General features: G+C 40.4%; 1 protein-coding gene across 2 annotated transcripts; it reads right to left on the bottom strand.

The window, feature by feature from the left end:
* Positions 1-1,043: 1,043 nt before the first annotated feature.
* hmgn3 (high mobility group nucleosomal binding domain 3) lies at positions 1,044-11,508 on the bottom strand. 2 transcript variants are annotated; one of them, XM_036550672.1, is made up of 6 exons: positions 11,337-11,504; positions 7,091-7,135; positions 5,143-5,172; positions 4,586-4,636; positions 3,509-3,616; positions 1,044-1,538 (listed from the first exon to the last, which is right to left on the bottom strand). In XM_036550672.1, exons 1-6 carry the CDS (start codon positions 11,349-11,351, stop codon positions 1,497-1,499), a joined length of 291 nt encoding a protein of 96 aa, XP_036406565.1. In that variant the 5' UTR covers positions 11,352-11,504; the 3' UTR covers positions 1,044-1,496. The 2 variants fall into 2 exon arrangements, with proteins under 2 accessions (XP_036406565.1, XP_036406564.1); XM_036550671.1 differs by lacking the exon at positions 1,044-1,538 and having other exon boundaries at positions 3,178-3,616; positions 11,337-11,508.
* Positions 11,509-11,863: the final 355 nt, after the last annotated feature.

Here is an 11,863-nt window from a genome sequence, read left to right as displayed (position 1 = left end):
TAGCAGAAGTCTTAGCAAATCATAAAGTACAATACCTGAAGGGTGTTGATGTGTAATGAAATATGACTTTTAATGTTGAGTGTCACAGATATAGATTAAGTTATATTACTTTATAGATGGATGCGACACCCATATGCCTAGAGCATTGTTAGGGATAGTAAATTGTTTTTTTCCCCAGATTTTATGGGTTGCTTTTAGCCTTCTGCAGACATGGGCTCCAGAACTTAAAGTTACTGTGGATAAAAGGTACAAATGAATAATGAATGACCTTTCTGTCATGTAAAATGCTAACAGAGTTCCTTGTCTGGCATCCAGTTAATTAGTATGAACATGTTTGTGTACTGATCTGGTCTGATGTCTGTATCAAATCTGTCGAGCACTACTGGTGTTACAAAGTTCTTGGCAGTGTTGAATGATGTGGCATATCTTCAGAACACAAAAAAGACAATCGGGAGTAGAAATTCACACTGCACACAAGACCAGTTTCTCTTTTATTTTTTAAAATAGTTCCAAGGAGTAAATCCCAAACAGGCGGTGAATGATCACAACTATCTGCGCTGTATTTGCCAACCACAGAAACTTTTAGTACAAAGCACCACTCATTATTGCTATGTAAAACTGCCAAGATTAAAATAGTCACAGTAATAAGAATGATAATAAAAAAGTCTGAAACATACACGAGTCCCAACAAGCTCTACACAAAAAGTAAAACAAAATCAATACAGCCGTAGATTATTAGTCTAAATGCCTGTCACATTTTAAAATAATGACCGCAGATTCTGAATGCGTCAGCAAAGCTGGAAAAAAACGTCATTGTATCATGTAATTTATATGACTTCTGAGTCTCGCGTACAAGGGGTAGAGCTGTATCAAAGTTAAGGGGTTACAGGCCAAGATTGGAGTTAGGACTCCAAGGGCTAGATTTAATTGAACGAAAATATGCTTTGTTCTCAGCTTCAAGTAACACATTTAAACAAGTGTTAGTTTTTTTGGCTCCTTTCAGTGATCGCTTAAATTAATGAAAAATGTGCAAGACACACACACGCATATGAAAACATAACACTTGCTTAAAGTCATTACTCAAAGTTAAGGACAAAATGCACTGTGGTTTGACAATCTGGGCTACGCATGACATCAGCGTTAGGCCAAATGCATCTGATCCTCCTGGTGTTAAATCCGCTGTGATCACCACCCAAGACTGCCCTGCCCCGTATTTTTGGCCATCTTTGAATATGCTACCCACATCTTGTGCTGTGTTCCAGGTGGCGAAAAGAAAAACAAGCCTGCAAATGATGAGGCCAGGTAAAGAAGAGAAGCTACTGCTGAAGGAAGAAGGCTTGATAGAAGTAGAAGTATGAACAGTGTATACTGGTTAATCCCACTACCACAGGTCTAAAAAAATTAGCATTTACAAAATACTTGATAAAAAATATCCTTCTTTCCCATTGTACAAGAGGTGCATAAAATCAACTAAAAGTTCATGTAAGATGCTTCACTCATTCTTTCTCCTCAGCTGCTGGCTCAGCTGTCTCAGTTTCCTGTAGGAGAGAGGAGAGAGGGTCGGGGATAAGTAAGTAAAATGCTCTGACCACAGGGCCTTCCCACCACTGCTAACCCTATTGTGGTCCACTGTCTTCAGTAAAGGAAATATTGTTTGTAGGCCTTACTATGTATGGCTTATTACCTGTTTCCATTGCTTGTGCTTCAAGATGTAAGAAACAGAAGACAATTTTGGAACTACACTAGTTAGCACTTTTTGTCCGATTACTCATCACCCCTTGTACCACACCTAGAGACAAACTGACTTTACATGTCAGGCCCTGAATGAAGATCACAAGAAAATAGTTTTTGAAAACCAACAAAAATATGGACGGTCATACAGGTGAATTCTTAGTTAACACCTAGGAATACCTAAATAGATATGGACACAACTATATATTAGCAGTTATGTTTCAGGCTGCCTTCTCCACCAGTCTCCCCTCTTGAAATTGTGTATGTCTGTGTGCCAGACACACAGACACAGTCAACAGTGGAGTCATGTCTGCGTTGGTGGCTTTGTCAGCAGGGATAAAGTCTTAAATGGGTAACTATTTTTATCAATATTTTCTTTACGCTTTTCCTCCTTGACAAGTTTTTTGGAATCCTCAATTGTACATTAGGCTCATCTCACTGCAACATCCCTGCATTGATGCTGGGGAGCAGCAAATGCAATCCTCCATTACACACACGCCAGGAATGACTTTTTTACTCTTCAAGTCCCAAAGTGCAAATTTTGAATGGAGGATAGATAACCCCCCCCCCAACACCATCTGAACACCTTGAAGAGCTGGAGGGTGCAAAGAGTGGTGCAATTAGGGTATTCTAGCTGACAAACCCCTCCCTACCCTGGTGGTATGAGGCCTAGTGTTTACCACTGCAGTGGACTCCCAGTCACTGCCGGCAAATCGCACAGAGGCGAAGCCGGGCTTGGGCTGTAGGGCTAAGCCTATGCATGGAGTTAGCACCTTAGCACCACTCAGTGAGACAATGGCAGCTATCCCTCTGTAGCCCTTTTTCCCTCGTTTCTCATAGCCGAGAACACCGCTGCAACATTTTCCTTTATTTGTGTCCCCCTCCTCTCTCTTGGGCAAATTTCTGAATTATGAAAACTTGATCAAATTAAATAGCCCATTCAACCAATAGGGACTCTAGTTTGGTCCTGAAATCCTGAAATGACTCTGCTTCAACCATGGCAACACTGATATTCTAAATATCATTCAATCACCCTCTCCTTAGGACAACCCAAGGAAAAAAGGCTGGAGTGCCTTGATGTACCTGAAGCCTCGTGCAATAATCAATGTAAACATGAAAAGCTAACATTTTAAAATGAAGTAATGTTCTTTTTGAGAGCCTGACAGTTCAGACTCCACTACAGGGATGATCAATGATCATGTGTGGCCATGGAAACTGTAGAGGTCTTGTAAAAATGATGCAAAGCAGGGCATTATATTTCCCAGCCCTAGCATGTGTATTTTCTATAAATTTGACCCTTTCAAGCCACAGCAGACACAGCACACAGGCAAACTCAACCCCCCTCCCACCCCCACCCCACCGCCCTCACACACCCTCACCTCTGGGAACGTAACGTAACAGACCTTACCTGCTTCTCCTCTTCCAACAAACCACGAGAACACAATTTAACAAAGCACCAACCACCAGAAACTCTCTCTGCATCTAAGCACTGCACACGGAGACACACGCGCATACCCTTTACTCTGACTGTCACAGTCTGCCCTTTTACTGACAGCAAGCTGGGGGCAGTACTTCTAGAGGCAGACACACTAACAGATGAACGAGAAACGCAGATCTGTGGCGCCGGGGGGGTGAAAGAGAGAGAGCGTTAAACACATGCAGGGCAAACAGGTGAAAGCAGCACAGTCCCCTGTGTGGAGAGGATGTTCAATCCATTAGTATGAGAATTAACACAAGTAGGTGGGAGCGAGAGCTGATGAGGGGTGGCTAGCCATACCTCGTCGATCTTGGTTTCTCCGTTCTCAGCTGGCACGTCCTCTGGTTTCTCCTCCTTCTTCCCTTTTCCTCCTTTCTTGCCCTTCACAGCCTTGTCGTCTGCTGGCTTCTGCAAAGCAAGGGGCCCACAGACAGTAAGATCATATCCTCCACTGAGGAATGTACAGAGTCACACCTGTCAGAGCCCATGCTGTGGCAGCACTTCATTTCCTGAGTTATTAATCTCACCACAGTTTGGCAGCAAGCAAAGACTGAGCAGGATCTGGGAGACCCCCCACAGAAAAAAAAACTACAAAATATGGGGAAAAGACACATCTGTGTGTTTGCTAAACATATCTGTAAATGCATGCAGATGCAATGGAATGCACTCATCACTTCTGTGAGAAGGTACAAAAAACTGTGAATAGATGCATTAAGTATGGAGACTGACAGAATGTGACAGAGCACAGGATTAAGGTTTTGGTAAATGAGGAATTAGGGGAGATTTCCTTGCTACAAAATAGCATCTTATGTATGATCTAAGCAGTTCTGGAATGCGAACAGCTCTCCATCTGCTCACTTTTCACAGTAAGTATTATGGTATACGCTGTAAGCACTGGTTACACTTGGTCTACAACAGCAGTCCTGAAATCCATTCCTCGAGCACCACAATCCAGCAGTTCTACAACTCCCTTTAATCTACTATTTCTCTTAAAACTTGGGGAGGGAACCTAAATTCATTCAATTTGGATGATGTCAGTGGAATCAGATGCCAAACTGTATTGAAAGCTTGCAGACACTGGCCTTCAAGTGCCAAGACTGAAGAGCAGATAGTTTGCAACAACCTCATTCTGGAACCATTCAACTACCACTCCCTGATATTTGTTATGTTGAATTACCTGTTGCTCAAAAGGTGGTTCTTGACCAAACAATTAACAAGGGCAAATTAATGTAGAGACTACCTCTTAGCTTGTACTTTAAAATCCTGTGAATGTGAGCTGTGCGGACAACAAAGATTTATCTACGCCTCACAGTTTATGCAAATATCAGACAGGTTTTTGAATACTGGCCCGGCCTAGGTGGACAACAGTCACTTTACCTTTGAGGCTGCCTTCTTGGGCTTAGGCTCAGGTTTGGGCGGAGCTGGTTTCTGCAAGTCAAACCGAAAGTGTTACCAGAGAAATGCGGTCACATTGCTGGTGCTGAGAGTGCACAAAATGGAACCTGTACCTACAGTATGCTGGGCACAGGATGTGGGTACCATTTTCCTGTGTCATCTGAAAATTAGAGCCTACTTTCTACTGTACATGCTTTCTATGGCATTTCATCATGAACCCACATGCAGTGCATAATCTATAGCTAGATAAACCTTATTTTGTTTCAAATGTTCAGGGGGTCAGTTACATGACATTTAAAGCACATTTTAGCTTTTTATCTTTTACATTTTTTTTACTTTTGTGATAACATTTGAGTTTTACATTAAAAATGCATACTGCCTCTCTACAGCCATGAAAACTGCATGATAACCAAGGCGAATTTGTAAAATCAATAAATGCAGTAACATTTTACAACCTTTGGCATTACCTTACCAACTTAAAAATCATGAATCTTTCTAAATCTTCTGCAGACAACAAAAAAACAAGCTTCCAAACTTACAGCTGACAACCTCTGGGATCTTCTTGTTGGCTGAAATAGACAGAGATGTCAATTAGCACTCAGAAGAGCCAGGACATAAACAACATATGCAGTGTGATTGCCAAGCACTTAACAAGTATGTGTGCATTGAGATCTGCTTAATTTTCCCCTCTTTGAAAACAGTCCTTGATTTCTGATCCCGTGTTGCTCTGCTGCATAATTTAGCAGGAATATAGCAAAGGTCTACCAGCATTTGATGCTATACGATTAGGCATTGGCTACCTGAAAGAGGGAGCTGTTTTATCATCAGTGATCAATGGAGAAAAGAGCAGACAAGTGGCACCAGAGGGGATTTTAGATAACAGCGCACTGGCTTTGGACACAGCCCACCAGTCTTGGGTAATACTTCAGCGATGTCTGTAAGAGTATGAATCACCCAGGGCTGGAAAGCTCTGGACACTTTGACATCTCAGAGGGGACAAACCCTGAAGGTGAGGCCCTGCCGTATGACTGTGAAGTGCAGAACTTAAGACCTCCCGGAGACTAGATGGCTGCTGCTATACCACACTGAACCAGGAGGTGAAGGAGACACACTGGACCAGCCGTCTCACAAAGAACGGAGCCCTGCGACGGCTTGCCATGGACTGGAAATCTCGTGAGAAAAGGAGGACAATGCTGCTTCTGGCATTAGAGCCAGCAAACAGCAGGGCATACCAGCAGAGGCCCATCCACAGGCCCACTGCATTCATGGCTGCCTCAGCAGACACGCAGGCCTCAGGGCTCTGGACACTGCCAGCTGCAATGCGCATTTCAGAACTGTGAAAGGGTATCATTTGACACTTTTTTTTTTAAATAGTTTACACTGAGATTATACATTTTTATCTGTGTATATCTGTAGATCTCACCTTCTCTCCCCCTCCCTCTATATTATGTATATGTACACACACACACACATATCTATAAATAAACAACCCATTGCAGACAGCCAGGCTTATATACTGTGAATGGCAATGCCTACAAGTCAAATGTGTTATAATAACAAAACCAACATGTCATCTGAAATACCACTCTGTTTTGCACAGGAAACAAAGGTGTCAGACTACTGTGCAATCTCTACTTGTCATACTTAACTGAGGCTACTGAGCACTGCCCAATCTTCAAAGCATTTAGAACATTTTTGATTCATATTTTAATCTGTTAAAATTCTTCCAATGGGAAAAATGAGCGAAAAAGCCATGTCTACCTATGTAGACAAAGAAGCTGAAGCAGGAGTGATGATAATTAAAACTCCCGAGCTGATGAGATTCTCAGTGGAACACCATATCTGGAGCAGAGAATCACTGCATGTATTAGTTCTGTGGTAATGAATGCAAAACCTCTCCTTTTTGAACACATTATACTTCAGTTCTAACTTAGGGCACTTGAATGAATTCTATCTCAGATCTCCAATTTTATTATTGTGATCTGAGTCCACTATTTCAGTTCTGAAACATTTGAGGATTTGTGGATTTCATGATTAACTGCTGTCTTAACTTTTAACACACTGTACACAGGTCCAGAATATTCCTCCTCTGAGAAAACTGGTATGATCCAATTAGATAAAAACACGACCTCAGAGGAAACGAAGCCTGCTACATTTCCTGTTCATAAGCTATCATACATAGTTCTCATGAATGCAAGTGTTCACTGATGACTGACTTGCTCCTGGTGAATTTACGTTTAAGTAAATTTGCTCAGAGGTCATTTGTAACACCTGTACATGTTTTATTATTACACTGGTATTTCCACTGAAAATACAGACACTGCCATTTAACACCTGGGAGGGTATTTCTGATTTGCTTAATTGTTAGACTTTCAGAAAGGGCAGTCAGGTCAGATGCATTGTCCTTAAGTACTAGATCAGACCCAGAACAAGTGTATTGGGTCATATTTCACAGCCAACACAGAGTGCAGAGTCCTGTAAACTCACCTCCTGCTTTGTGACTTTCGTAGAGTCATCAGCACCCTCTGGAGACTGCAAAGAAAGCAGATGTTTTATTAAAATGTAATGGCCACCTTACAATAATTTTAAACAAATTACTTGCATACAAATAATTTGTCAATGTTCCAGATCTCTAATCTAATCTCATCTAACTGCATTGTGCCTTATTCCTGATGGTGTAACAAGTGTTACATATTTACGTTTATTACAAAATATTTCAAGCTGAGCGGCTACTGAAATTAACGGAACACGTTGCGTAACGAAGAAACGCAAAATAAATTCTTACTTGACTTTGTTCCTCCAGGTTTAGAGTAAATGATTGAATTATCTATATCCAAGCCTTAATTACTATCTAATTAATTTTCCTCACAAGGGAGACTTCACAAATCTAAGATTCATTTACCATCATTTATAAGCAAGACTACCAAGTCTGGGCCTAGTGAGTCAGCTGTGCCAGCAAGCAGACTGCTAGCATTGCAGAAAGGGAGACTAACAAGGTCCATGGCAAAGGAGGAAATGCTGAAAATAGAACATTTGCAACGCTCCAAAAATATGTATAATTTGCTCTGAGAAGAATAGCACCAAAGTGATATTCAGCAGTCTATTCTCTGGCATTACAGGGTCAGAAATTAGAGGTCAGATCAGATTCCTCTGGAACCAGTTGGAAATCTTCAACTGATGTAGAACCCACATTACAGCAGTACAAATACTATTTGTCAATCTCACCAAACAATGGCGGACCATTCAAAAATACCTCGTATGTACAAGAGATGTTGATTAATTACACTATCAACCAATAACCATGTTACAAGAATTATGTCTCTCTGTGTACAATAGTCTGTCAACGTCACAGTAACTCCAAGGTGAGACTGCTTTGTACGTGCAAGCCACAGACCTTGATGTTCAGTACTGTCAGATAGCAGTGATGTCAGCTGACTCTGACAGTGACCCAGGCATAGTAATGTACCTGTACTGCAAAAAAAGAAACATATGCAATCTACCTAATAATAGACTAATTCACACTTCAATTTGGCACAGAAGGAAGCAAAACAGAAAAGCTGTTTACCCACTACACAGCAGGTGTTTTGAGTCCATTACACAAACCTTTGAACCAATTCCTCAGGCATCCACTGTGGCATACACTGGAAATAGATGGGCTAGACAGAGCGACACCCTTCAATAAAAATAGTGTCAATACTTTTTTGTTGCTTACACAATGTTTACTGGACAGCGCATGACTGTTGTGTTATTTTCCTATCTGTCAAAACAACTGGAGTATTAGTCATAGTCAAATCATATTGATTAATTAATCCACTCTTAGGTCAGTACACTGTATGTGTGGTTAACTATGTCCCATGTAAATAATATCCACATGCAGTGCTATCTATCTATCTCATTATTCAAATGCTGCCATTTTTAAATACTGATAATATAAATTTACCACACATCCTGTCAGTTATAGAAATATGATAGCCTACATTGTTATGAAAATGTACTTAGTTCTCAAAGAGAGAATGCTCTATAGCAGCACTGTCAGTCAATTAGTTATTTAATTGTTTGCCATTAATTGATTAATGTACAAATCAATCCGCATCGCTTTTAATACTATAGCAAATTGTTCATAGAAGTTCAGTATTCTTGATGTAATAACACTCTGTGGCATACCAGATGTTTTGTTGGCCAAATATCTCACATACTTTCCTAGGAACAAAACAATTTCATTTTATGCTCCCTAACAAATGTTGAACATGTTTAAAAAGAGAACAACTTCACCTATACACTGCTTTGATAAATACTGAGATCTACAAATACTTATAAATATCTAAATACTGAGAGTTTAATTTTGTAAGTCTATCATATGAGACTATTTTCTGTCTATAAAATACATTCAACTCTTCCAGGTCATCAGAAATTATTCTGTGCACACATGCATAAAAATAACTTACATCACCTTAACAGCACCTTGATAAATACAGTATCACTTTAAAATATGCTAACATACTAGATATGTATAGTATAAAGAAATGGAAGTTCTGAATCTCCTTCAGTTCATACCTTTTATTAAGATATTATTACATTTTATTTTGAATTGGTGTGGGCTAATATGATTCATGACACATTCTCACTGACCCAAAATTTTAATTTCTCTCTTCTCTGTACCTCTGTAGTTTGTCTTTGTGACAAAGATAGGGAGCTTGACATTTATTTACAGATATTAATGCAATCCCCATTTAAAAATGCTTAATTTCGTTCAAGCTTCTGACTGTACCTGCAACTGCTCCTATAACAATGACCTTTGGCCTACGGTGATATCTTTCCTGAATTTCCCCAAGGGGAAGAATAAAGTATCTATCTATTACGAACACTCTTGTCTAGAAATATAATGGCATAGGCGCATCAGTCAGTACTAGCTACTCCTCCAACGTAGACATGATTCAATGAAAAAAGTGTATTTTGTAAAGCTGTTATTGCTCCTTTAAGAATAAATACGTATATAAAATGAATCTGAGCTTGGGTGGTATTATATAACAACTACAACAAAACACTTTATACATTTACCATATGCTACTACCATTCACTCAAAGGCACGTTCACGTGTTATGAGTAAAACTATAAGCATTTTTGGCTCTCCTCTCTTTACGGGAGGCTTTACAGATAGATCTTAACACTCATTTTAACTATTGATAAATATTTACACAATATAATCACTGTTTAGGCATACGTGTAGGCTATTTTAAAATCCGCTCTGACTCAACAGCATATGCCAGTTTCGATACAGAAGTTGACCCGTGTTAGTGTCCACAGTTGTGTCGAGTTTTTGGTTTCGCAAACGTTTCCAAACTTGCAGGTGAAAAGGGCACATCGAGAGCGACCACGGGCGAACACAGAAACAACGGAGACAATGCAGTATTTTTTTCAATCAACGTGCTTTTTGGAGTGAAATGTGAGGGATTTACATCGTGAACATGGCATCATGGCATGCTGAATGGCGCATTCGAAATTTTCTCAGCAACTCAACGCAACTCGCTTGTGAAGGTCGTTAAAAATGTTAGGAAGATAACATCTGCACACGCAGCCCCAACTAACAGGCTAGGGTACACAGAGAATTGTTACTTTCTTTCATTGCAGTTTTATCATTTTCAACGGGTAGGCCCAATTCACCAAAAAAAGAATGGAATTAAAGGTGGAATTAAATACTCGCAGTGCTTCTAGTCTATTAATATGTAAATGACTACACTCATATGCAAATAAATAAAAGGGGCCACCTCACTCTGAGAAAAGAGATATGGTTTGCTTCATCATGGAAATCTTACGCTCACCCCTCCCCCTTCCACTCCCCGTGCTTTCAACGTAATTTTAGTCCTTGCAACGGTAGAGAAAAATGGTTTGTACTGGCCTACAAAGCGTATACCAAACGACACCAGCTCTGATCACGATAACACATTACACCCACTGATCAAAATTATCCACATTGATGTTACAAAGCACTGTAAAAACGCGGCGAGTTCTATATTGTTCAGATTGCGTAGCTACATCGCTCTGTTCGCTGTAGCAATTGTCTATAAACCCTGCCCCCTCCCGTCGCCCTGCAGCCATGGGCTTGTACTGTGGTGATTGACACGCTGGTTGGTTACATACGGGTCTGAAACATGAGGGAAGGAGGAGGAAGAGGGTGTCGGTTTAAATATGGCTTTTTAAAAAAAAGACCGAGAGCCTCCACCGAGCAAGGAAAAAAGTGTAAATTCTCAAAAGCAGAAATAATGGCACTATAACGAGACTTGTCAGCGACCGCGCAACCCGCACGCTGACGCAATTTAACGGCTCGGAGTGGTGAATGCCGAACGCCGGTGTGCATCACTGCTGCTACATGACATTCACCAGCGCAACTGCGCACGGAGCGGTGACAATTCGGTAGGAAAAGACACTGGCTAATAAAACAACCATTTGTGCTACCAACAGTCATGGAGGGTAAGGCAAGTAGCTACGACGAAGAAAATATATCGAGAAAGCCGGAATGCAGCCGGAAAGCTATTTATCTAGTGCATGTAACAGCGTCAAGCCATCACCTTACAAAAATACAAACAACGCGTGAACATTTTCAAACTTTATTGTCGTCTCACCCACTAGACATTTTGACATACTGTTACTGGGAAGCTAAATAGTACCGCTATTTCCCCCCAAAAGCAAAAGTACATTTATATATGAATATAAATTATATGAAATCGTATCTTACCTTCCTTTTCGGCATTTTTTTTTCAGATTTCCCCCTCGTATATGTGTATACAAGAGTACAGTTTAAACTGGGTGTCCAAGACGCGAGTTTGTAACTAACACGAAATACAGGATCAATATCTAAACACCTTCAATAATAACATGTTAATAATATGCAGACCTCAACCTCTACCTCTCCAATGACCATTGGGCAGTTCAGTGAAAAATTGCTCCATGTAGTACAAAGCGATTGGTTTACCTTTCAATATGTAAATGACATGGACACATACATTGGGTTAAGTTTTAGAAACAGACTTCAGAAGATTTATATGATTGGCTACGCGCTTTCTGTACGCAAATCACGGCGCACGCAATTGGTTCAAAAAAATTCTCTGCGAGGAAAAATAAAGATTGAAAAGCTGCGAGCCAATCCTTATTTGACTGCGCTCACATAGCTGTGTGGGTAATGTAGTGCCTTATCGTTGTACGTGACAACGAAGTTCTCATAAAGGGTGTGTTACTGACAGCTGGGTAATTTAAAATAACACA

Source organism: Megalops cyprinoides, chromosome 17, assembly GCF_013368585.1.
Source record: "Megalops cyprinoides isolate fMegCyp1 chromosome 17, fMegCyp1.pri, whole genome shotgun sequence".
In the NCBI taxonomy this organism is placed as follows: domain Eukaryota; kingdom Metazoa; phylum Chordata; class Actinopteri; order Elopiformes; family Megalopidae; genus Megalops; species Megalops cyprinoides.
The sequence above is the reverse complement of the archived record's forward strand: the minus strand, read 5'-3'. Positions and strand labels throughout refer to the sequence as shown.